General features: G+C 52.9%; 1 protein-coding gene across 1 annotated transcript in view; it reads left to right on the top strand.

Moving 5' to 3' along the window:
• CA5A (carbonic anhydrase 5A) overlaps window positions 1-24,080 on the top strand; it is a 28,187-nt gene extending 4,107 nt beyond the window's left edge. The window contains exons 3-7 of the mRNA XM_060084720.1: window positions 11,989-12,107; window positions 14,605-14,700; window positions 14,830-14,892; window positions 19,977-20,132; window positions 23,862-24,080. Coding sequence (XP_059940703.1) covers window positions 11,989-12,107; window positions 14,605-14,700; window positions 14,830-14,892; window positions 19,977-20,132; window positions 23,862-24,080 — 653 coding nt within the window. The remainder of the gene's footprint in view (window positions 1-11,988; window positions 12,108-14,604; window positions 14,701-14,829; window positions 14,893-19,976; window positions 20,133-23,861) is intronic.
• Window positions 24,081-26,694: the final 2,614 nt, after the last annotated feature.

The following is a 26,694-nucleotide window of genomic DNA, read 5'->3' as shown; positions in this document are numbered from 1 at the left end:
AAGCACAGGGACCAGGCCAGCTCAGGGATCTGGGGAGCAGAGGTTTATGCATTTATTTACTTAGCGTGCCAACTTTTTTTCTGCCTTTGTTGGTCTGTTCGAAGCCCAAATTCCCAAGGAGCAACTAAAATTGTCTTTTCAGGTTTAATACGGTTTGTATTAATTTTTTAAAAATTTTACGCAGCAACTTTAAAAGATTGAATAAACAATAATAGTTCCTGAACTTTTAATTGGTTGGCTAATAGTTGTGTGAGTATACTAGTCATTTTGAGAAAAACAGATTTGGATGTAGATGAGTTCCTATCGAATCTTTACTCTTCCTATATAATTTTTATGTGTAGTCAAGGGTCTTACGGACATTGTTACCGAATGCAAGTTCATGTGCCCGACAGACAGTGAGCCAGACGGTACTGAAATGTCGGAGTTTGGAGCAGAGAAAGGTTTATTGCAGGGCCAGGCAAGGAGACAGGTGGCTCGTGCCCCTCAAAAAACCCCAAACTCCCTGAAGAGTTTCAGCACAGCTTGTTTAAAGGCCAGGTCAGGGAGGGGCGTCCCAGGGCATGTGATCAGCTTGTGCGCAATTTTCTGATTGGTTGATGGCTCTGGGAGGTCCCCGGGCTATGTGCTCAGGATCATCAGTTAGTTAATTTCTTCCTCATTTAGTGGTGGTTTTTAGCATCTGAAAAACTCAGGAAATATGCATGAGATACTATTATCTGGGTACTTCAGAGCGGAGGTATAACAAGAGGATCTAGGCAAGAGGTCTGTCCCGGGAAGCCCCATAGGGTCCTTCTCCGTTACAGTATCTCTATAACAAGTTCATTTTCCTTTAAGTCAAAAAATGTGAAAAACTTAGAAGGTTACTTTGGACTTTTGTACGTGTATGGTTAAGATACGTTTGACAAACTAATTCAGAGACCCAGGGGAAGAGGACTGGTGGCTGAGCCTGGAGTCACCCTGCCCCTCGTCGGCGGAACACCCAGCACCCTGACCAAGATCCTCACCAAGATCACATGCCCAGGGACGTGTTGGTCCAGGGGAAATCGTGGCTCTGTTTCTAGAAGGGGGAAGGTATGCTGGACAGACAGACATGCAAACACCCCCTTTCAAAAGAGCCCCAGTTGGATGAACAACAGCACGGCACAGACAGATGCTGCTATGGAGGGTATGAGCATCCTCATTCTTCTCTTTTTTTTTTAAAGATTTATTTTATTATTTATTTATTTATTTTATTTATTTTTGGCTGCGTCGGGTCTTAGTTGTGGCATGTGGGATCTTTCATTGTGGCGCGTGAGCTTCTCTCTAGTGGTGGCGTGTGGGTTTTCTCTTCTCTAGTTGAGGTGGGCAGGCTCCAGGGCATGTGGGCTCTGTAGTTTGTGGCACACAGGCTCTCTAGTTGAGGCGCTCGGGCTCAGTAGTTGAGGCGAGTGGGCTTGGTTGCCCCAAGGCATGTAGGATCTTAGTTCCCTGACCAGGGATTGAACCCGTGTCCCCTGCATTGGAAGGCAGATGCTTTACCACTGAACACCAGGAAAGTCCCCATCCTCATTCTATGTAAGGAGGAGTGGAGGCTGCAGGTGGGGCAGCGGGAGGGACCGTGGAGGGGTGGCAGGGGGCGTCCAGCTCAGGCCCAGCTCCTGCTGATTCTAGAGCCCGCGTCCCGTCACTGCGTCAACCGTGTGCGGACACGTCCAGGCACATCTGGCTCAGAATCCTCCCTCTTGCGGCTCTGCCTCCGTCTGCGGGGATTGGTTCTAGGCGGGGGCCTCCCAAATGGGGCGACAAGGGCGGGCTGCGGCACAGGCCCGCTCCCCAGTAGGGCAGCACTGAGGGCGGCGCCTCTGTCCCCACGATCGCCGTGTTGGCCCCAGGCTGATGGTCATCGCCCAGCTCCGGTCGCTCGTGTGGGGTGAGGCCATCACAGCGACTGTGAGGCTGAACCCGCCTGGAGAAGGAGAGGACCGAGAGGGAAGGACCTCAGGGGTGCGGTCCCCAGGAGAGAGGCACACTCCCCGTGCTCTCCTGGGAGCTCCCACCTGGCGGTTGAACCTGAGCTGACCCCGGCATCCCCCCATCCTGGTCGTTTTCACATTCAAGGCCTTTGCGCCCTGTTGCAGCCAGGCCTCTGTGCTGACCAGGCCCTGACCCCCGCTTTTTCGCCCCTCCAGCACGTTCTCAATCGGGTTCCAAGGGCCCCTCCCCGCCCTGCCATTGACCCGACGAATTCTCTGGGTGTCTCTCCCTGGCCATATAAATTATTTGGATAATCCCCCTGGGGCTCATGTCCACACAGGCCAATCTGGCTTTACGTTACTTGTCATTTTCCCCAAAGCCCGGTTTCCTCTTTCTTTCTCTCCTGTTGAGCTGCACATGCCCCACCCACCCACGCCCATCTCCAGCCTCTAGCCACCTCTGTTCAGATTCTCTGTCTTCTTTGTTCACCTCCAATGGAAATTGGAAGGTGCCAGGAGCAAAGGAAATGGAAAATGCAGCTGGAAGACGGGCAGAACTAAGAAAAAGTTTTGCAGTAAGAAAATGAGAACCGTGAGACACTCCCATAATTTTTTTTTTTTTAATATATGGACTGAAACGGAAAGCCTCGGCAGCAGGAAGGGAAGGGAGTGGAGAAGGTGCCGAGGTGACTTTGCACAGTACGTGACCCCTTTGCTCAGGTCACACCAACAGGTGAGCGCAGGAAGGCTGAGCAAACCAGATCGCGGGGCTGCGGACATTCGGGTTCCAGCGGGAGAGGGAGAGGAGAGCTCAGAGATCAAGGCCGGTCAGCAACAACGACGATGAATAACAGACGTGAAGGCAGCGGCTCTTTCCAAGGAACGTGAGACTGAAGGCCAGGGAGGGAAGGGCTGGCAGAGAGGAGGAAGCAAGAAGGCACACAGCGCCGGCTCCAAACAGACCCCGCGGTCACAGCCCGCAAACCCGCCACAGGCGAGGCCCCCTTGTCCCAGCACCCGAGCGATCCCTTTCCTAGGGAGTGACAATGCCGTTTCCACCCGATGGGCAGTGTAGGTGCAGGAAGTGGGGTGGAAGGTCAAGGACCAAAGGCCCCAGGTAGATCCCGCTGTTCCTCGAGGAGATGCCTGTGTTCTCTGAGCCAGGTCCTAGGTTACCACCAGCAGGGATGTCGTTGCTGCTGCCAGGTGCTTTTGAGTGCCTGTTACACAACAAATCAATGTGCAAATCAGAGTACACCTTTTTTTAATTTTTATTTATTTTTTTTTTTTGCGGTACGTGGGCCTCTCACTGTTGTGGCCTCTCCCGTTGCGGAGCACAGGCTTCGGACGCGCAGGCTCAGTGGCCATGGCTCACAGGCCCAGCCGCTCCACGGCATGTGGGATCCTCCCGGACCGGGGCACGAACCCGTGTCCCCTGCATCGGCAGGTGGACTCTCAACCACTGCGCCACCAGGGAAGCCCAGGGTACACTTCTGAAGGCATTTCATTCTCACAGTAACTCCAAGAGATGGGTTAATATGCCCGTACATGGGAAGAGGACATCCGTGTCCAACATCCAAGTCAGGGCTGTTTCCAAATCCCACTCCCTCCCCGCCATCCACAGAAAAGAAAAGAAGCCGGGAGTCCATGTTTTGCTGGCACTGTAGTGCCTGAGTCCCAGGAGCTCAGATGCCCCGCTGTTGCTCCTCCCGCCCACTTAGCTGCATGGACTGAGGGAGCCGCCTTCCCTGTTAGACCCTCCTCCTCTGGGGGCAGCTCATCTTCCTCCTGAAGGGCTCAGCGGGCGGGGAGGACGGCATGGTGGTCAGGGCCCAGCTCTGCAGCAGAAAGAGCTTATCAGCCAGGTAGTATAAGCTCGTTCCCTAACCTCTCTGACCCTCAGTCTCCTCCTCTGTCCACTGAGGTCGGACACCCACCCCGAGGGAGAATTAGAAGAGGCCCGAGGGAAGTGGGCGTTCACCCGTGATAGCTTAGCTTCACCTGCTGGGGCTTCTCCCAAATAAGACCAGAAGGAGGCACAGCTGTGCCCCTCTCAGGCCTCCCACTGGAGGGAACACAGCGCCGGCCAGGCCTGGCCCGGCTTCCTCTGACTACGGAGGACTCTGTGGTTGGTGACCCCACCCATCGGCCGAAGGAGGAAAAATGGAAACTCCAAGCCTGGAGCTGTGAGCAGCCCTCCCGAAGGGTCACTCACTCTCAAGGACCCAAGTGGGCACAGAGGTGACGGGCCTGCTAAGGCTCCTTCCAACACCAAAGTGGATTTTAAGCCCTTTGTAAAGAGGCGGCTGATAATGGCCTTTCATCCTCTAAATGATAACTAATAAGGATTCCCAGAGCCACCAGGGCGGGGTCCTGAGCCTGAGCTTCACGGAATCGGCAGCGGGCGTACACAGCAGGGCCCAGTGAGCGGCCTTTGCTCCTGGAGTGAACGCGTAACTGCAGGTCAGTATGATTTTAAAGTTCACAGACTTCACGTCCGTCAGTTGGGGAATCTTCACCGAAGAAAACTGACTCCAGCACGAAAGCCAAAAGGGAGACGCTGGAAGAGTTTGGGGGTCCCTGCTGGAAAGGCGGGCTGGAGATGGGGCCGGGAGGTGGGTCGTGAACGTGGCAGCAGAACTGCTTTGCCATCTCCCAAGACCCTGCATCATCCCACATGGGGCCCAGGTCCCAGGGGACCCTTCCCCCACGGGTCAGGCGGGGGGGCCTGCAGTGGGCGTGAGCTGGTGCCTCCCAGACAATGCAAGGGGGTGGCAGGGGGGATGCCTTCCGGGAGGGAGTCCTGTGCTGTCAGGAAGGTGACTGTGGCCACTCGGTCCACACTTGTGTCCTGGGACAGTTTTCACTGCAAATTCGTTCACTGGCATTCTGATTCCTAAAACCGTATATTTTCCATCTTCATTCCTGGTATATCCGCTGTTTCTTCCCTCAGGTTCTGGGCGTGGGTATCTTGGGGGGCAGAGGTATGATCTGGAGGTTGGGTGGGGTGTGCTTCCCAATCTGTGGAAATGATAATCCCCACCCAGGAAAGCACTCCTCCCCCGCCAGACCCTGAATCCATGTCAATCCCTCCCGACCCCACACCCCAGCCAGGCCAAGGTCACCAGTGCATCGCACCTTCCCTCCCCCGGCCTGGCCTCAACTGCTGCTCCCTTAGGGACACAGGGTCCTCGTGACTAGCCCGGCAGCCTCCCCCTCTCTGCATCTCCCTAAACCACCACCTCTTCTGCCTTGGGAAGGGGGCTCCCAGCCTTGTGGGGCAAGCCTGAGGCCCGACTGGTGCCAACACACCCCTACCACTCCTGGGGGCTCGTCAGCATCGTGGGCAGCTGTCTGAAGAAACACCCCACTTACCGGCATCGGCTGGGAGGTGGAAGGTGGACGCTCGTAGGACCGTGTGACGTCCCTACCCACTGTCGCACCCAGTGTGGTGACCCCTTTCTCCCTCCGTCCATTGCCAGGAGTGCCCCTCACCACTGCTTCCGCAAAACCAGCCAGGAATTAGCCGTTCCTGCTCCATGCAAGGAGCTAGGATTGTAAATCTGCAACACAGCCGCGCAGTAAGCACCCGCTGTGCCTGGTGGCGCGTTAGGTCCCAGGACCTCCCCAGACACAGTCTCTGCTCGCAAGGAGATCTCAAGTTAGGAAATGTGGGAAAAGGTGCTTTGAAGGATAGACTACGTCAAGGACGGGGTTGCAAGTGTCGCCCCCAGACCCCACCTCTCTAGGCAGACATCCATTTCTAAAGACTGGAACATTCAAAGTCTGCTGACGAAGGCTCCCGTACGTGGCCACTGCCGGCACCTACCCCTTTGCCCTCCGACCCGTCTCCCTGCTGACCTTACCCTCCCGCCACTGGGAGCCTTCGCAGGTCCATCACAGTGGCCTGCTCTGTCCCTCCAGGCCTCTCTGCCTGGTGTCCCTTCCTGCCTACAGCCGGCCCTCCCCCTCGCTCTTACGGCTCAGCTGAACCCCTACTTCCTCGGGGAGGCCCTCTCTGATGCCCCGCACCCCTCAGATCCCCCTAGAGCACCCCGTCTTTGCCCACATGTCCACGACTCCCTGCCTGCCTGCCCCTGGGCAGTCCATGCTCCAGGAGGGGCAGGGCTGCCCCATGTCACCCTCTCCACGCCCAACACTTAGCCGAGGCTGTGGCACATCGTAGGAGCTCAATGAATATTTGTTGAATGAATGCGTGATTTTTCCTTTTTACGCTTTGTGGCTGGCCTAGCCCCTTCTTTTTTTTTTTTTTTTTTTTTTTTTGCGTTACGCGGGCCTCTCACTGTTGTGGCCTCTCCTGTTGCGGAGCACAGGCTCCGGACGCACAGGCTCAGCGGCCATGGCTCACGGGCCCAGCCTCTCCGCGGCATGTGGGATCTTCCCAGACCGGGGCACGAACCCGCGTCCCCCGCATCGGCAGGCGGACTCTCAACCACTGCGCCACCAGGGAAGCCCGTGGCCGAGCCCCTTCTAAAGGACACTTTCTTAAGATACATTTATCCCTTAAAGCCTTTACGTGCAGGTCCTATCTTGGGAGTAACAGTGGCTATTTCCGGTGACTGCAGACCTCTGCTTGGATGATGAGATGGTGATCATGATGTAATAATAACCAGAATACGTCCATAATAACAGAAGGTCCTACCACTGGTCGAGCTCCTCCTGGGTGCCAGGGGCTGTGCTAGGGAGCTTTTGGTAAGCGCTGCTGTATCTGATGCTCGCCACGTTCTGATGGGCGTGGGGGCATCATTATCGTTTTACAGACATCAGGTCTGAGGTCCAGAGAGAGAGGACCACTGTGTGGGACACGCTGCCTGAAACCAGGGGCTGTGCTCACGTTGGCCTGGCTTCAAACCAGAGCCGATGTGTGGTGGTCCCAGAGCTTAGCTCCCCGAGAGCCATCTGACCTCCCTCATTGCTGGATTTTGGGGTACTGCGGGTGGGGTCGTGCCCCTCAGGCACCACCCGTGCACTGGCCGCCAGCTGTGACTCCTGCTTCCCTGGAGAGAATGACAAAGACCTCCCTAATCCAGAGCACGCACGGAAAGCCTCTGCCCTTGTGCGTAGAGTGTCAGAGGGAACGTTGGTTAAATCCTGGAGGGGCACCAAGGACAGGCTGCTCCTCAGCACCATCGAGTTATTTGCAGTTCGGATTAATTAGAACATGTCAAACTGCTCTTGGACTTATTTTAAGCCTTGAAACAACCATGCCTGCCAACAGCCTGCTTGTCCTGGTCAAAGCACCAAACTACAAATTGACAGCTGTTATCAGCGGCTGTTGTGAGCACAGAGACAGCAGGATCTGGGCTTGGAGTCAGCCTCCAACATCTCTGTCCTCGGGGATGCAGTTTCCCAGTTACATCTTGACACAGCTGCTCCCGGAGACTGCCAGGGGGATGCATGGCCTCCGGTCTGTGGACAGCCCTGCGGACGGCAGAGTCTGGGGGCTGGTGAGCTAAAGGCCCCCTTGTCACAAATTGGGTTTGCCTGTTTTCTTTTTCTTTCTTTCTTTTTTAAAAAAATTATTTAATTAATTAATATATTTTTTTTCTTTTTGGCTGCGTTGGGTCTTTGTTGCTGTGCGTGGGCTTTCTCTAGTTGCAGCGAGTGGGGGCTGCTCTTCGTTGTGGTGCGTGGGCTTCTCATTGCAGTGGCTTCTCTCGTTGTGGAGCATGGGCTCTAGGCGTGCAGGCTTCAGTAGTTGTGGCGCACGGGCTCTAGAGCGCAGGCTCAGTAGTTGTGGTGCATGGGCTTAGTTGCTCCGCGGCATGTGGGATCTTCCTGGACCAGGGCTCGAACCCATGTCCCCTGCATTGGCAGGTGAATTCTTAACCACTGCGCCACCAGGGAAGTCCCACGCCTGTTTTCTTGAAGGGAATTACTCTGACACTGTCTGGTCATTATGAAAAGTCACTGAGATTATTTTCTCCAGGGCAGCCACCTTAAATTGGGCTCCTAACTTTCCTTGCAGGAAAAGATGAGCGTTTGGCTTGAACCCTGCCATGAAAGTCGAGGGGCTGGACCCAAGCAGGCCTGGGGTGGAGTTGCTGGGGGACCTGGGGCAGGTGATTGACCCCTCTGAGTCTCAGTTTCCTCATCTCAAAATTGGGCCAGTAGTAGCTGCTTGCAGGGTCACTGTGAGGGGCGGTCACTGGGGAAGGTAGGGTGCTTTGCACGATGCCCAGCGTGTAGCGGGTGCTGGGTGAATGCTGGCTTGTCCGTTAGTACGCTCAGAGCTCATGCTGAGTGTCCACCAGGCGCTGGCGATGACGGGCGCTGACAGGTATGGGTGCACGGTGCCCAGGACGCAGGAGATGCTGACCCATGAGAACGGATGAGACCCTCTCTTTACTCATCTCATCTCAGAGATGTGCCATGGTTGCCGGCTTTCGACCTTTGGGTGCTTCCAGAATACCGGGCATTCCGCTGAGAACTTTGCATTTAATCCTGGCAACGTCCCATGGAGTAGGTGCTAGGACCCTCCCCATTTTACGGGCGGGGAAACTGAGGCTGGGAACAGTTTAGTAACCAGACCAAGATCGCCGCGTTCGGAGGCGATGGCGCCAGCACCGACCCAGAGCGCACCCCCGACCACCTGCAGAAACGGGACACTGTTCTCCGGTTTTTCAGCAGAGACGCTGGCACTCGGCTAGTGGCTGTCTTTGCCCATCCGTCTAATTTTAGAGACGTCGTTCCAGAGAGTCTTCTGTCCCTGACTTGAAAGATGCTCGAGATGTACACGTCTGACACCCGAGCTTGTACTCAAGCAGCTCCTGTACAGTTGATGCTGTTTCTCTCCTGAAATGCATTTGAAGGAGGGAGGCTGAGGGCATCACAGTGCCCGGTTCCGGGTGCACCGCCGACCGGCCGCAGGGCGCCACTGCAGCCCAGCCTGTGGCACCGGGGCTCCTCTGGCCATGCCTCCCCTCCCTCTTCGCTTCCCTCCTGAGATGCTCGTGCTGTGCTTTCCTCCTTACCTGCATCTGCAGGTCACAGAGCTGGCAAGGGGCAGCAGCCTGCGGGGTTTGCTGTGAGTTTGCTTGGTCCCAGCTCAGGGTAGCCCCCGCCCGCTTACAGACGACCAGGTGTCAGCCTGCAGTCAGAAGGAGAGGCCCCACCAAGAGGACCATTCCTCCCTGCAGGCCCGATTCCAAAGCTGACCTCCGTCCACATTCTCTTCCTTAAACGGGCAGCGCTCTTTGGGAAGCAGACAGGAGGGAGTCCCCCTGTGAGAGGCTGCTTCTTGGAGAATTCTGGGGGCAGCTGGATGCAGGGAGAACGTGGGGCCCTGGTCCCTGGGCTCCAGGCCTGCCCTGAGGGTGACCCTGGGAAAGTCTTCACCTGCCGGAGGCGGGGGTGATGCTCGTGCCCGGCCCCCTCCCCTTCTCTGCTTGCTGGTTGTGGCCACAGTCGGGAGTGGTTTTTCTACGAGGTTATTTTTGGCGGGGTCTGCCCGACACCCAGCTCATGGTGGGTTTTTGCCTTCTGCAGTTGGTGTCGCTCTTTCTGGAGACCTTATGTGGTGTCTACACATCAGAGTCCTCAGATGCTTGAGCTGGGGGGGACCACCAGGACCACCTAGCTAGGAATCCTTTCTTCGTTATTACATGACGGAGAGCCGAGTCCCTGAAAAGTCACATGGCGTGTGGTCGCCACCCTTATTGTCATCACCGTCTGACTGCACTTTATGAGGCCATCCTGCCAACACGGCTCATTTCACAGGTGGGACAGCTGAGGCTCTGAGAGGCTGATCCACTTGCTCGAGGTCACACAGCAAACGCACTAGTCAGTGCATTCTGGCGGTTCCAGGTGTCTGCTGGCCAGGGCTCCCAAGTCCCCTTCCAGCATGATACAAAGTGCCAGACAGAAGTGGCACAGAGATCACACTGCTGGTGTTTCAAGCTTCTGTAATTTCCTCAGAAGATGTTTTGTACTCAAGGCACGGGTTTGGGCGTCAGACCTGGCTTCGAATCCTGGCTCCCGTGCCCGAGATTACTGACAACCTCTTTAGCCTCTCTTAGGAAATTAAAAAACAACACAGAACTACAGAGGTCAGTAGGCTCATGTATCCTCACCCCTCAAAGGAAAACAATCACCCCCTTGTATTCTCAGCCACAGAAAATCCAGTAAAGTCTTGTAATTTGAACCCAACAGGGAGGTTTTCTATCCACCTCAGCTTCTTCCCTGCAGAACGGCTCCTCCACACCCGTGGACTCAGGCTTCGTGATTTACTCTGTTTTTTTTATACTTGCGGGGGGATGAGATACTTCTGTGTATGTTTTTAAAGTGAGATCTAATTTGTGGGTGTTCAGGAGAATAAAGCTATAGAGCCTCATGACGAGATGCCCATAACGACGTTCTAGACCAACGCTTTCAAGTGAAGACACAGCGAGAAGCTTCGAGACTTGATCGAGGACAGAATAATGGACTGAATCTGTTTTTCCAGTTTATAGTTCAGTGCTTTCTGCTACCAGTACCTTCAATGGCAAAAACAAAGCAGAAGCACCCCTACCAGTAGTATTTGACAGTTTCAGCAGCATCCATCGCGTCACTAAATGTCGTCCCTGCTTTTGTCGCATGGAGGAGCTGATGCAAGCAATGCCCACCCCTCCCCCCACCCCGGGAACTCACGCCCTTGCTGTGCCAGTGTCCTCCAGACCTGTCCGAGGATCCCAGTGTCACACTACACTCACCTCAAATACAAGCGGATGTCCAACCGTTACCATTACGTTTGTAGCACTTGGTGGTGGAAATCTGTTAGCAAAGTGCAGCTGAAGACCGGAAGACCGGCTAAACCCTGTGCATCAGAGCCCCCCGGGAGCTCATTCAAATGCAGGCTCCCAGCCGTGGCCCTGGACCTCCTGGGACGGCACCCATGATCGCACAGTTCAGAGCAGATGCCGCCATGACAGGTGCTCAGGGATTATGAGCCTGTGTGCATCACGCTAACAGCCCTTGGGGATGCCTCGCCAGGACTTCAGGGTGACTTAGAAAGTGGTCATATAGTGAGGCTAGACCGAGCAGGGGCTGCCTGGAGATCAGCCCTGGTGGAAAACGTGACACCTTATTATTTTTTTAAATATTTATATATTTTTAAAATTTGGTTGCACCAGGTCTTTTCTGCAGCAGACGGGCTCCTTAGTTGCAGCACGTGGGCTCCTTAGTTGTGGCATGTGAACTCTTAGTTGCGGCATGCATGTGGGATCTAGTTCCCTGACCAGGGATTGAACCCAGGCCCCCTGCATTGGGAGCGCGAAGTCTTAACCCCTGCGCCACCAGGGAAGTCCCCAAAATGTAGTACCTTATATCTCAGAATTTGTTCGGTTAAACATCTTTCTCATTACGTATTAGCTTATGACATTATTTGGTGATAGAATTTTTTTTTTTTTTTTTTTTTTTTTTTTTGCTGTACGCGGGCCTCTCACTGTTGTGGCCTCCCCCATTGCGGAGCACAGGCTCCGGACGCACAGGCCCAGCGGCCATGGCTCACGGGCCCAGCCTCTCCGCGGCATGTGGGATCTTCCCAGACCGGGGCACGAACCCGTATCCCCTGCATCGGCAGGCGGACTCCCAACCACTGCGCCACCAGGGAAGCCCTGGTGATAGAATTTTATCTGCTCTTCTTTCCTTCGAAAGACATCTCTTTCTTCTTTCCTTTCTTTTCTTTTTTTTTTTTTTTTAATTAAAGGGAAGTCTGGAAATCTTATAGGACTGGCATGGCGCGCATCTCTGAAGTGGTTTTTCTTGGCCCTCTTGCCGCCTGCAATTGGCGGAGGCCCCTGCTGCCACCTGGTGGCAGCAGGGGCGCCTGCATCACTCAGGTGTTTCCTGTGAGCTGCCGGGACCAGGTGATGGGGTCAGGCGACAGGGCAGACAAGGTCCCACGTTTCGGCTGGTGGTTTCAGCGGAACATCCGTCTCGAGAGCCACATCGAGTAACCCCTATGTAGTCAATGTCACAGCAGCCCTACAGTCTAGCAAGTAGACTAACACACCATTTCCACCGCTTCCCCTTCCAGGAATTAGTGGTGGCCCCTTGGAAAACCACTACAGACTCAAGCAGTTCCACTTCCACTGGGGAGCAGTGAACGAGTGGGGCTCGGAACACACAGTGGACGATCACGTGTACCCGGCAGAGGTTCGTAGCAGCTGATGTGTGGGGACTTCCCGTGTGCCAGGTTCGATGTCGGGTGATCAAGCATCCTGGTTGCTCAGAATGGATTTCCTGGGACACGGGACTCTTGGTGCTCAAACCAGAACCACTGGCCACCCCGCGCATTCAACCTCACGACTATCCTAAGGGGAGGGTACCGTTAGCACTTTCAGTGAACAGGAGAAGAGACAGGTTCTGGGTGGTCTTGTAACTTGCCGAAGTCAGACAGCTGGGATTTAGGAGCAGTCTGTGCTCTTAGCTCTCGCTCAGCCACGCGCTTGCTGCTGTCCTTCGAGGCACTGAAGATCTTATACTGAGAATGGAAAATCTTTACAATAGAAATTACCTTCTTAAAACAAAGTGATATTTGCAACATTCCAAAATGGGAGTCAATAAAGAAAAGGAGTCGAGATAAAGGTCAGGAATTGGATTTTGGTGGCTATGGAGTGGGAAGGAGTGCCTTACTTGTGTCCCCCAATATTTTATTATGAAATGTTTCCAACTTACCAAAAAAATGAAAGAACTGTATAGTGAGAACCTGTGAGGTTACCAGCCAGATCCTGTGATTGACAGGTGCCAAATTCACTCTGTTGCACCTCCGTCCACTAGCCCGCCCTCTGTCCACCCGCCAGCCACCTGGATTTTGGAGGTATTTCAAGTTCTGGACTGTTCTTGTCACCATTGTTACGGAAGTAATACTGTGGTTAAAAGAGACCGAGAGTCCAGTCAAACCGGAAGGTGAAAATCACTGCGGTCACACAGCCAGAGGTGGCCTCTGGGGACAGTTGATAATTAGGGAGTTGCATTGATTGTTATAATTACACACATTTTTACAAATATGACAAAAATGAAGGAACAGCGTCTTGCAACACACTTGCTTTCAGTAAACCGCATTCCTCTCGGTAACTGTGCCCCTGTACCTCGGTTTCTAGTGAGCAGTTCTTTTTTTTTTTTTTTTTTTTAGCAAATTCTCAGATCCTACCCCAGCTCCACTGACTTAGGAATTCTGGGGTGGGACATGGCACTATGTGTTTTAAATTTATTTATTTAGGGCTGTGTTGGGTCTTCGTTTCTGTGCGAGGGCTTTCTCTAGTTATGGCAAGCGGGGGCCACTCTTCATCGCGGTGCGCGGGCCTCTCACTATCGCGGCCTCTCTTGTTGTGGAGCACAGGCTCCGGACGCGCAGGCTCAGCGGCCATGGCTCACGGGCCCAGCCGCTCCGCGGCATGTGGGATCTTCCCAGACAAGGGCTCGAACCCGTGCAGGCGGACTCTCAACCACTGCGCCACCAGGGAACCCCGAGCAGCTCTCTCCATAGCGGAGTCTGCTGCGGTTCGCTCGTCTAGGAGAGGGGGCAGAGCTTGGGACCCGCCAGGGGCTGTCCGCGAGCCAGGTGGGCGGGGCCTGCCGCGCCGTCCCGGCCGTGCCTCCGGCCCATGTTGGAGCGGGCCTTTTCCTGTGGGGTTTGGGAGGCCAGGCCAGCCCCACAGGTGGGGTCCATGAAGGAGGAAGGCTGTGGGCGGGACCTCAGGCCCAGCTGTCCCTATTTCTGGAAGACCGCGCGTGACAGTGGGTGGGGGGTTGAGGTGAGCTACGGGAGGGCAGGGGGAGGCCACGCCACGCTCACGGTCCCTGGTGTGCATGGCCAGGAACGCTGGGACTTGTTGGCAGTGAGGTGCCACCTGGAGCCACGTGGACCCTGCCCCACTGGCAGGGCTGCCCGGGCCCTGGAGTCCAGCAGCCGCGTGGGGGAGGGTCTTGCTGACCACGAGAGGCTGGAGGACTTTCTGGGCCGAGTCCTTGTGGACTCAGGGCCTGGGTCACCGGTCAGAAAGGCCTCCACCACCACGCCTGCTGGAGCAGGAAATGCGGACGGACACCCAGGCCCCTTCCACACGCAGCGTCGGCCCACGTGCCCTCACACAGAGCCCAGGGTGCTGGTTCTGCCTCTTACTCACCAGGGCCCAGGAAGGCCCGTTCCCGCAGCCTGTTTCCCTGCTGGTTTAAATCCTTGTCATCTGGTCAGTAGCGATGCTGACTTGGGACTTAGGAAAACCAACGAGCGTGTGTGAAGAATGGACCTAGGTGCAGTTCAGAGGAGGGTGACAGATGTAGAAAAATGCCATTTGGGGGCGTACTTATGTTCAGAACGATCCGTCGCCTGTCTGAAACTCAGATTTAACGGAGAGTCCTACATCTGACCTGGCAACCCTCCTTCAGGGCTATCTGAGCAGTAGCAAACAATCCAACCACCCATTTCTGTTTGACAAAGTTAAAGCGAGCCTCCCTTCTTTCCCCCTAGAAATGCCGAGGCCCTGCTTTCTGGGGTTTGAGCGAGTTTTGGCTGCGGGAACCGGCCTGCAGCCGTGGATTCATTAAAAGCATAAATCGGGCACCTGTCAGCCATACAGAGGGAGGGGCGGTGGGCTAAGCTCTCTCGGCTACGTGGTGATGGAGGGAATTCTCTTCTTCTGGGTTCCAGCTGCATCTGGTTCACTGGAACGCTGTGAAATACCAAAACTACACAGAAGCCGTGATGGGAGAGAACGGCTTGGCGGTGGTCGCCGTGTTTTTAAAGGTAAGCTTGCCGGGGTGCAGCTCTCCTAGTCAGATCTGCTCCCTAAACAAGGTCGGCTTAGAGTGACGTGTGCTTGTCACCCTGTCCCCTGCCCTGTCACGTGACCACTTGGTATGCCACGCTGTGCAGCTGGGGGCCCGCCACGAGGCGCTGCAGAAGCTGGTGGCAGTCTTGCCGGACATAAAGCACAAGGTAAGCTACGTATTTTGAAATCAACCTAATTGGAAAAGTGACATTGCTTTGAGTAATGACTACTTTGCCAAAAAAATAACCAAAAAAAGGAACCAGTTGGGCGGAAAGAGCGTTGCAGAGAGGCTCTGAGTCCAGTTCCGGGACTGGGACTCACTGGAGCCGATTCCAGCTGTGTCTCGAGTTGGCTCACCGACTTCGAGGCGTTCCTGCTATTCTCGGGCCCTCCCTCCTCAGCGTAAAGGGGTTTCCCAACATTCGGCCATTCAGGCAGCATCTTGAAGGTTTTTGCCTGTCTACCCACCTGTGGTACTATTAGTTACTTAGTACTTTTTATGAAAGTGATCCACTTTTTAAAAATCTTTAGCCTTGTCCCAGGCAACAACATCCATTTGCGATAATGTTTGTTTTAAAACCAATTGAAATGTGGACTTCCCTGGTGGCGCAGTGGCTAAGAATCCACCTGCCAATGCAGGGGACACGGGTTTGAGCCCTGGTCTGGGAAGATCCCACATGCCGCTGGGCAACTAAGCCTGTGCGCCACAACTACTGAGCCTACGCTCTAGAGCCCGCGAGCCACAGCTACTGATCCCGTGTGCTGCAACTGCTGAAGCCCACGTGCCTACAGCCCGTGCTCCACAAGAGAAGCCACCGCAATGAGAAGGCCGTGCACCACAATGAAGAGTAGCCCCCGCTCGCCGCAACTAGAGAAAGCCCATGCACAGCAACGAAGAACCAACGCAGCCAAAAATAAATAAATTAATTAATTAAAAAAAAAAATTGAAATAAATTCTCAACTATCGACATTTAAGAATGTCCACCTGCAAGCCACCTGGTATCCTTACGGTCAGCCCCATCCTGGGAGAACAGGGAGGTGGGGCAAGGGGTCCTGCAGACGCACCCATCCTGCCCAGCTCCCCTGCACACTTGGCTGCACTCAGCATAGCTCCGAAAGACAGCAAGGCCAGCAAGGTAGCTTTTCTCCAGTGTCAGCTGAGAGAGGGCTTTGATGGAGAAATGGAAATTCCTGAAAACTGCAGTTTATTTGTTCAGCACGAAACAAAAGAATTCCGAGGGAAGGAGTCACCCGTGGTCCTTGGACGTGGGGACGGGTGGGTCTCCGACCTGTCTTAACAATGGCGAGAGCGGCTCCAGATGGGAGATGGGGGCCAGCCCTTCCTCGGCAGCTTCACAGGGGCTGTTTGATCTGTGTGGCGCCCTCCCCTTGATGTTGACCTCCTGGGACCAGACCAGATCGCCCCCCCGTTGCTCCGTCTGCCAGCTCAGGAACTCAGCAAGGTCTAGGTGCTAGAAGCATCCATCTCCTCCCTGGTCCGCAGCCAGAGTAAACCTGGACGTTTCCCTGGTGGCATCCACCCCCTCAGGGCATGGTCTCCACCGCTTGGTGGGAAAGAAAGAGCTGCTGTGAAGTGCTCTGTGCTACGGGGTCTGTTTGCTTCCCCGAAGGCTCTGGGCAAACATGCAGAAGAAGCAGTGTTGGCAGGGGATGGAGGAAGCTGCTGGGCCCAGTTCTGGTCCTGATGCTCCTCCCTGGGCCTCAGTTTCCTCACCTGAAAAATAAGAGTTAGAATCTTAAGAGAGAAAGGCCCCGCCTCGGAGGGCAGGGGTCTGTGTCTCGTGGGTCGGGAGGGTGATCGGCTCAAGTCATTTGTCATGGTCTGTGCTCCTTCCTGGGTTCCCCCAATGTCTGGGTTGATTTTTTAAATTTTCAGCCTTAGGAGGCACCTCTGTGGTGTCCAGCTCTGTGGGATGGGACAGACATCCCGTGGCATCTGGGTTTGCCGCCATCTAATCACGTGGCTTTCGGAAGTTCTTATCTTTCTTTCTCTATCATGAAACAGACATAAAGGCTGGTTCTGAAAATCCAAGGTAAGAGCCTCAGAGGACGTCTGGCACGTCAGTGCCTATGGGGCTGGGGGCTGGGGGCAGGAGGGGGATTTATCTGTCGCCGCACACCCACAGGTACTTTCTGCATCTTGTCCCATGTGCATATGTGACCTGTGTCCTTCAAGAACTGACTAGACCACATGGTGGAATATTACTCAGCCATAAAAAGGAATGAAGGTCTGACACCTGCTACAGCAGAGGTAGCTTTTGAAGACATCGTTCTGAGTGAAAGAAGCCAGATGCAAAATTCTCCGTATTATATGATTCCATTTCTAGGAAATGCCCAGAATGGGCAGATTGGTGGGGCCTGTGGCAGGGTGAGGGCAGGTGGGCAGGTTAGGGGGAATGACAGCTAAAGAGTGTTTACTGGGGCTCTCTTCTTCAGGAGTTCTGTTTTGAGGTAACGAACATGTTCTAGAATCGACTGTGCTGAGGGTTCGCGTGTCCGTCTGTGAATATACGAACAGCCATAGAATCGTGCACTTTAGGTGGGTGGGCGCTACACTTTGGGAAGCGTGTTTCAGTCATGCTGTTTTAAGCCACCAACTAGACATTGGTTACAAGGTGGAGCCCGGCACAAGGTGCTTGGCGACCATCTGTCAGAGACGGTCAATTTACCCCCTTCCAGCTGCCAGAAGCTTAAACACCACCTCCCCATGGCTGAGCGGTGAGCCAGCAACCAGGGACAAGCCATCAGTGGCTCCTTGCTTTTGCCTTTGAGGGCCGGGGGGGAGGGACACCCACCAGCAGGGAGCCTCCTTCCTCGGGGACCCAAGAACAGGTGCCTCATGCTGACTGTCCTCCCAGCTTGCCCAGCACGCGGCTGGGCCCCTGGTTCAGGCTCCACTCCGGCTGGGCACAGGTTGGTGTCCTGCTGCTCCCAGGGCTGCCCCCTCAGCCTTTCACCTCACTCACTTCACGGGGGGCGGGTGGAGGCCCCGTCCTGGGCCCGTCAACCCGAGGGACCCCTCTGAGCCTTTCCCCTCTGAGCAGAAGCTGCCCAGGAGCTTTGCTTCCAACGAGGCAGAGACCAGCCAAGAGGCGCTGCTTTCTCTCCACAGCATCCAGAGAGCAGCCCCCTAGCCCCTGCCTCTGCCGGTGGGTTTCTTCAGGGGTCCCCAGCCCTGGGCAGAAGCAGAGTGTCCCCATCTCCCCCCTCCCATCTCTTCTCTTTTTTTAAAAATAAATTTATGTATTTATTATTTATTTTTTGGCTGTGTTGGGTCTTTGTTGCTGTGCCTGGGTTTTCTCTAGTTGTGGCGAGAGGGGGCTACTCTTCATTCCGGTGCGCGGGCTTCTCACTGCAGTGGCTTCTCTTGTTGTGAAGCACGGGCTCTAGGTTTGCGGGCTTCCGTCGTTGTGGCACATGGGCTCAGTAGTTGTGTCTCACGGGCTCTAGAGCGCAGGCTCAGTAGTTGTGGCGCACGGGCTTAGTTGCTCCGCGGCATGTGAGCTCTTCCCAGACCAGGGCTCAAACCCGTGTCCCCTGCATTGGCAGGTGGATTCTCAACCACCACGCCACCAGGGAAGTCCCCGCACCTCTTTTAATTACTTCCATGTCTCGTGCTCATTCCAGCCCTGCGGCCCTCTGCTGATCCCCCAGCCCATCAGGTCAGACCCTGCCTCGGGGCCTTTGCACTGGCCATTGCTTCGGAGAAATCTCCTCCCCTTCACCTCCTCCGTGTCTTTGTTCAGACGTCACCTTCTAAGGGAGGCCTTCAGGGCTACCCCTCCTAAAACACCAGCCTATACCCCCCACATCTCTTATTTCACTGCCCTACCTTATGTTTCCCCATCACATTTATCACTGTGTAAACTACTAGATATTTTACTTATTTGTTCTGTCTGCCATCTGCTCTCCTCCTGTAAAAGTGAGTTCCATGAAAGCGGGTAGTTTGTCTCTCCTGTAGCCCCAGCACCTAAGATAGAGTCGGGTTTACTGTGGCTGCTCAAGAATAGCTCTGAGTGAGTGAGTGATGGTGGGATCCCCTCGGGGTCATGAGGAATTGAGAGGCAGGTTTCTCCCTATGCATCTCTAGAGCATGGAAACCAAGCAAACACGGATTCTGAACATGGGGCTCCCAAGCAGGACACGTGCTGATGGAGCAGCCTGGAGAGCTGGGCTGACCCAGTCCATCAATCCCACCCCTTGCTGATGAGAAGGAAAATTCTGGCACGTGTCAGGGAATTCGGCCAGTGCAGGGTGTCCCCCTGTGCATTTGTAATTGCCATGGCTCTCTCGCTGGGGAGGTCTGCCAAAGAGAGGATCAGCTGTCTTAAAAGTGTAATGTTTTCTGGTGCAGCCACTATGGAAAACAGTCTGGTGGTCCCTGAAAAAAATTAAACATAGAATTACCATGGGATCCAGCATTTCTACGTCTGGGTATATCCCCCAAATCATTAAAAGCAGGGTCTCAAAGAGATGTTTGTACACCCATGTTCATAGCAGCTGTATTCACAACAGCCAAGAGGTGGAAGCCACCCAAGTGTCCATTGATGGATGATGGATAAACGAAATGTGGTCCATCCACACAGTGGAATATTACTCAGTCTTAAAAAGGGGGGAGATTCTGACATAGGCTACAACATGGATGGACCTTGAGGATATTGTGCTGAGTGAGATAAGCCAGTCACAAAAGGACAAATCCTGTATTATTCCATTTATACGAGGTCCCTAGAGGAGTTAGGTTCATGCAGACAGAAAGTAGAAGGGTGGGTGCTGGGGGCCGGGGGAGGAGATGGGGAGCTGGTGTTTAATGGGGACAGAGTCTCAGTTTGGGAAGATGAGAAAATTCTGGATACGGATGTGGTGATGGTTGCACACCAATGTGAACGTACGTAACACCACTGAACTGTATATTTAAAAATGGTTAAACTGGTAAATTTTATGCTGTGTATGTTATTTGACGTCAGCTTTTAAAAGTGTGATATTTTCACAGCCAAGGTTTACAAAAATGAGTAGCCTTAAAAGAAAAACTACAAGCCTGCGGTGGGCATCCCTGCTCAACGTGGAAGGGCCACATTCTCTTGTTACGGTTTCCAAATGTGACAACCGCGACCACAGCCTTTATCTCGGAGACATGCTCCCCTCCAGACCACATCGCTGAGATAAAGCCAAGCGTGGTGCCCCCCTCCCCAGCCTCCTCCACCCACTGAGAGCCTGCGGTCTCCTCCCCCAGGACGCGCGGGCAGCCCTGGGCCCCTTCCAGCCCTCCTGCCTGCTGCCCGCCTGCCGGGACTACTGGACGTATCCGGGCTCCCTGACCACGCCTCCGCTCTCTGAGTCGGTCACCTGGATCATCCACAAGAAGCCCACTGAGGTGGCTCAGGACCAGGTGAGTGGCGCCTGTATCCAACGCACAGAACTGCACGGGAATCCCTCCGGTTTGGTGGCTTCACTAAGATAGTGTGAGCATGCATCCTAGAGTTTCGTGCTTTGGTGCATTTTAGATGTTCCTGCACAAGAAGAATCTTCCAGTTGAAACAGGAGCTCTTGGGGAGTGAACAGAAGTTCCCCATATCACAGGTCTTCTTCTGACCTTGAGATATTGGTGGTGAGAGGGAGACAGAGACAGAGATAGAAAGAGACAGAGACACAGAGAGACAGGGAGGGAAGGTGGGGCGAGGCGAGGGAACTGAGGGGGGACAGTTATATTCAGCACCTTCTAATCTTAGTGGTCAGCCTCAGGCATGGAGAGTCTCCCCGATGAAAGATGCTTGGACGAGGCCAGTACTTGCTCTTTGGTTTTCGTTGGGGTAAAATGACTTTAAAGAACAGAAGTGACATTATAATATGGGTCCTTGCCCATATTGGGACCTCCGTGGGTGTTTTAGATAAATAAATTAATTAAGAAAGGGATGTCATAGATGAATGCTGGAGAGCCGTGAAAGAAGTGGGGTCACTGAGGGAGAAGAGAAGCATTTAGAGTCTCTTCTGCTTCTTTGGCTGTTAGAACAGTAGGAAATCAAGACCGCAGAGGGTTTTCTCTCAGGCTGTGCTAAGAAGTTATGGAACTATAAGTGCCCAGAGAAAATTCCAGAAGGGTTGTATTAGCTATTGCTAGAAAATGCTGCGTAACAAACCATCCCAAAACTCAATGACTAATAATAAGCATTTATTTTCCTGCTCAAGGGTCTCTGGGAGCTGGGAGAATCTGTTTTAGGCCATGGTTAGGGGTTGGGTTGGATCCAGTGTCTCTCATGCTTCTTGGACCAGTGGCCAACCAGGGCTGGATTTCATGGCACATGACAGAAATGCAAAAGACAAGCCAAACCGCACATGCACATTTACGGCGTCTGCTCGCATCACGCCCGCTCACATCCTGTTGGCCAAAGCAAGTTATGATGGCCAGGCCAACACCAGTGGGGCAGGGAGGAGGTGAGTGTCCATTTGCTGAGCAGTGCCCTAAGCTGTCACATTGATGTGCACCTAAAAGTTAACCCTGGTTGTCCCATGGTCACAGGTCTTCAGTGGTTCTTATTTCTTTCTCGTCCTTATTTAAATGTTCTATTTTTTTCTAAAATAAGTAGATATTACTTATATACTTCTTAAAAAGTTGAAGTATCTCTTTCTCTGGAAATCTCCAGAATCTGGAGAAAGTCTGTCTAGGGCACAGTTTAGTGATGACAGATATGCAGCAAGCATGCTCCACTCTCCCATCCTCTGCCCAGGACAGACATTTCTAATTGATCACAGCAGCATTCATCACCTCGCCTTCAGCTCTGTGTTTTCTGAGGGTTCTTGATGAGTCCTTGGAAGTCCTTCCAGCCTTTCAATTCTGTGAAACAGCCTCTAATTTTATTTTATTTTATTTTTTTTAATAAATTTATCTGTTTTATTTATTTATTTTTGGCTGCATTGGGTCCTTGTTGCTGCGCGTGGGCTTTCTCTAGTTGCGGCGAGTGGGGCTACTCTTCGTTGCGGTACACGGGCTTCTCATTACAGTGGCTTCTGTTGTTGCAGAGCATGGGCTCTAGGTGCGTGGGCCTCAGTAGTTGTGGCGCACGGGCCTAGCTGCTCCACGGCATGTGGGATCCTCCCAGACCAGGGCTCAAACCTGTGTCCCCTGCATTGGCAGGCGGATTTCCAACCACTGTGCCACCAGAGAAGTCCCCAGCCTCTAATTTTAAAGTCATGGGATGGGGCTTCCCTGGTGGCACAGTGGTTAAGAATCCGCCTGGCAATGCAGGGGACACGGGTTAGAGCCCTGGTCTGGGACGATCCCACATGCAGCGGAGCAGCTAGGCCCGTGCACCACAGCTCCTGAGCCTGCACTCTAGAGCCTGCGAGCCACAACGACTGAAGCCCGTGCGCCTAGAACCTGTGCTCCACAGCAAGAGAAGCCATCACAATGAGAAGCCCAAGCACCTCAACTAGAGAAAGCCCACGCGCAGCAACGAAGACCCAATGCAGCCAAAAATAAATAAAATAAATAAATTTTAAAAATAAAATAAAATAAACTCATGGGATGACGCTATTTGTTTTGAAAGGCTGAAGGTGGAATGTGGGTGCACGTCACCCACCCTTCCCCCATACCAGAACTGTTACAGACGTGGTTGAAAATGGCCCTTGCTGGGACTTCCCTGGTGGCGCAGTGGTTAAGAATCCGCCTGCCAATGCAGGAGACACGGGTTCCAGCCCTGGTCCGGGAAGATCCCACATGCCCCAGAACAACTACTGAGCCTGCGCTCTAGAGCCCGTGAGCCACAACTACTGAGCCCGTGTGCCACAACTACTGAAGCCCACGCGCCTAGAGCCCATGCTCCACCACAAGAGAAGCCACCGCCATGAGAAGCCCACGCACTGCAAGGAAGAGTAGCCCCCACTTACCACAACTAGAGAAAGCCCGTGTGCAACAGCGAAGACCCAATGCAGCCAAAAATAAAAATAAATTAATTTTAAAAGACTTAAAAAAACAGTAATAAAAAGAAAAGAAAAAAAATGGCTCTTGTCACCAAGACCCCTCTGTCACTCAACAAACGCATAATAAACACTCATTAGATGTCAGATGTTGTAGCAGGAGAGGGTGGGCGAGCAGGAGGGATGGAGGGGTGACACAGAGCAGTGACCATAGTCTCTGTGCACTGCTACCCGGCAGGAAAATAGAAACGTAAGTCAATAGTTTTAAGGCAGAGTTGTGGGTGAGTATTACACAAAAATCCAGAGAAGAGCCCCCAACCCTCCCAGGGGGCTGGAGGTAGTGTGTGCACCCCCTGGACGGCAGGGACAGGCCTGCCAAGCAGGCTTTTCTGAGAGTCAACAAGTGGTGAAAACAGGTGCACACGAGTGGGCACACCATGCTTGAGTGCCTGGAAGAGCATGCACCACACCCTACACGACTCCAGGGGGCTCTCCCTCAGCCATGCAGACCTGACTTGCTCAATAGGTGGTCACTATGCAGATATAATCCCAATTCTGTGTTTAATGAAGCGTGAAATCTATTCTCACAGAACACATAGTATATTCCGAGAACAGATGTGATGATACATAAAAAATGGTCTCTTAGTTCCTGGAGTGCAAAGTGAATCAAATGTTACATTAGCATTTATAGTATATAAACTAGTTATCTATTGCTGTGTAATAAATAGCTCCAAAATTTAGTGGCTTAATAAAACAATAATCATTTATTATCTCTCAGGGTTGCTGTGGGTCAGAATTCAGGTGGTTCTGGCTGAGGATCTATCTCTTGTGGAGTTGCAGTCAGATATCAGCTGCAGTTATCTGAAAGCTGGGCCTGGTGGATTCATTCCCAATGTGGCTGGCAGTTGTGCTGGCTGTTGGCTGGGAGCCTCAGTTGCTCTCCACGTGGGCCTCTCCAGAGGGCTGCTTGTGAGTCATTGCAGCATGACAGCTGCCTTCCCCAGAGCAGGTGGTCCAGGAGGCCAAGGTGTAAGCTGCCATGCCTTTTCTGACCCAGATTGGGGTCACCTCCACCATGTTGCATTGGTCATACAGGGCTATCCCTGATTCAGGGATGGAAGGGGACCACACACGACACGAGGGACATGGGAGCTGGTTCACGCCCTAGCTGCACCTAGATTACTCTGCTTGCTCTCCGTTCCAGCTGGCTGCGTTTCGCTCGCTCATGTTTTCTGCACTTGGTGAAGAAGAGAAGATGATGGTGAACAACTACCGCCCACTTCAGCCCCTGATGAAGCGGGTGGTCCGTTCATCCTTCCAGCCACTGAAGATGGTGCAGGATCCTAAATTCATTACATCCAAGCTAATGGGTAGAACTGACTTTAACAAGAGAAAGTATTGTTTCCCAGGCTTCATGTTCTGATCGTATGTAACCTCTGAAATTAAAAATAGAGAAAGAGGTCGCAATTTTAGTCAGTGTACTTTGCAGTTGCAAGGAAAAGAATCACTTCAAAGAAGCTTAAGCGGGAATCCCTCTGTGGTCCAGTGGGTAAGACTCCGCGCTCCCAATACAGGGGGCCTGGGTTCAATCCCTGGTCAGGGAACTAGATCCCACATGCATGCTGCACTCAGAATCTGTCTGCATGCTGCAACTAAAGATCCCACGTGCCACAGCAAAGATCCTGAGTGCCGCAACTAAGACCAGGTGCAGCCAAAATAAATAAACAAATAGATAAATATTTTTTAAAAAGGGGGGGCTTCCCTGGTGGCACAGTGGTTAAGAATCTGCCTGCCAATGCAGGGGACACAGGTTCGAGCCCTGGTCAGGGAAGATCCCACATGCCATGGAGCAATTAAGCCGGTGAGCCACAACTACTGAAGCCTGTGCACCTAGAGCCCGTGCTCCGCAACGAGAGAAGCCACCGCAATGTGAAGCCCACGCACCTCAACAATGAGTAGCCCCTGCTCACCACAACTAGAGAAAGCCTGCGCACAGCAAAAATAAAATAAATAAGTTCATTTAAAAAAAAAAGAAGCTTAAGCACAATAGGGAATGGAAATCTGGGACACGGAATATCTCAAGGGACCCACAGCAGTGCACAGAACTTAGGGAGCAAGTGAGCTCCACTGACCGGGGCCATCCACCCACCCCTCTCTCAGGTCCATGGTGTCCTCTCTCCAGACGGCCACGCCCTGGCAACACAGACTGGGACTAACGTCTTTTCTTCCCAATTCCAAATTCCTGGTGTATCAGTGTCCGGGGGCTGCTGTAAAATGACCACAAACGGGGGGTGGGGGGAAAACAGCAGAATGTATTTTCCTTCCCACAGTTCTGAGACTGGAAGTCTGAGACCAGGTGCCAGCACGGCTGGGTTCTGGGAGGGTCTCTTGGCTTTTTGCTGTGTCCTCGAGTGGCCTTTTTTTGGTGCACACACACACACAGAGTTCTCTCCCTTCCCCTTCTTATAAGACCACCAATCCTATTGGATTAGGACCCCACCCTTATGACCTCACTTAACCTTAATTACTTCCTAAAAACCCCGTTTCCAAAGACAGCCACAGTGGGGGCTTCAAGCTTCAACATGTGAATTGGGGAGGGGGACACAATTCAGCCCATAACAGCCACAAACTGGGGGCTTAAAACAACAGAAATTTATTGAATCACAGTCTGGAGGCCAGAAACCCAAATTCGAGGTGTCAGCAGGGCAGCTTCCTTCCGGAGTCATTCTCCAGGGGAGAATCTGTTTCCTTTTCCAGCTTCCAGAGGCATCTGCTTTCTTGGCTGGTGGCCCCTCCCTCCATCTTCAAGGCCAAGGAGTTTTCCAAAGTGGTTGCTCAGGACATGCTACCATTTAACTGTGGTCATTCTGTGTGTGTGTGGGGGTGTAATGGTTTCTCACTGCGGGGTCTTTTTAATTGTGGTAAAATACACATAACATAAGATTACCATCTTAACCACACACAGCTCAGTGGTATGAAGTGCATTCACACTGTGTTGATACCATCCCCACCATCCGCCTCCAGAACCTTCTCACCTTAAACTGTCCCCATTAAACACTAACACCCCATTTCCTACCCCCCCGCCCCCAATCCTTGGCATCTACCATCCTACTTTCTGTCTCTAAGATTTTGACTGCTCTAAGGAAGCAAACATAAATGGAACCAGGCAGTATTTGTCTTTTTGTGACGGGCTTATTTCACTGAGCATAATGTCCTCAAGTTTCATCCATGTGATAGCAGGTGTCAGAATTTCCTCCCCTTTTAAGGCTGAATAATATCCTAATTGATCATGGTATTTTTATTTTCATAGCATTAAACACATTCCCCTCTGGTAGAGATGCAGCTCTGCAAGCAATCACGTCATCTTCCAACATTACCTGACTGTCAGATAAACACGGAAAAAACAGCCCAGAAAAGAAAGCAAATACTCATGTGCTTACCCAGGTACAGTGATAAACTCCATTCCTTTTCGGGAGATAAAGAACAAACAGACTTATTATAATCCATAAAAAACATCTAAGACCAAAGGGACCCTATATTACGGATGTGGTTTATTTTGACAGAGGTTTATAGTTTTTTTTTCCAATCACAGAACTTCCTGTGGTATCAACAATTTACTCTCTGGATTTGGGCTATTCAATGTTCTGGCACCTACTACAGAGAAAGCAATCCTAAACTTCCTTATACACGTTTTTCCTGAAAAAGTACAACTGCTCACCACTGCCCATCAAATGACAATGCTGACCAAATGCAGCACAACAAGCTTTAATCAGGCTTACATGGGACACAGAGTCAAACAAGAGAGCTTGGGTGCATTGGTGACTGGTTTGAGCACAGCTGCCCCAGCTGGAGCAGAGAACTGGGTGGGTGGGTGACCACAACCGCTGCAGACCCGTGGGATCCAGGAGGGAAAGAGACATTTTAAAGTTTGGTTTGGAGCCCAAATGGTTTCTTGTCTTTGGGGAAAATGTAGCCAGTCTTGAGTCTCAAGTGAAGTGGGCTTTAGCCCATAGGGAGTTTCCTGCAGCCACCAGAAC

Source organism: Mesoplodon densirostris, chromosome 19 (assembly GCF_025265405.1).
Source record: "Mesoplodon densirostris isolate mMesDen1 chromosome 19, mMesDen1 primary haplotype, whole genome shotgun sequence".
NCBI lineage: Eukaryota > Metazoa > Chordata > Mammalia > Artiodactyla > Ziphiidae > Mesoplodon > Mesoplodon densirostris.
Note: the sequence above shows the minus strand (reverse complement) of the source record. Positions and strands in the feature narration are given on the sequence as shown.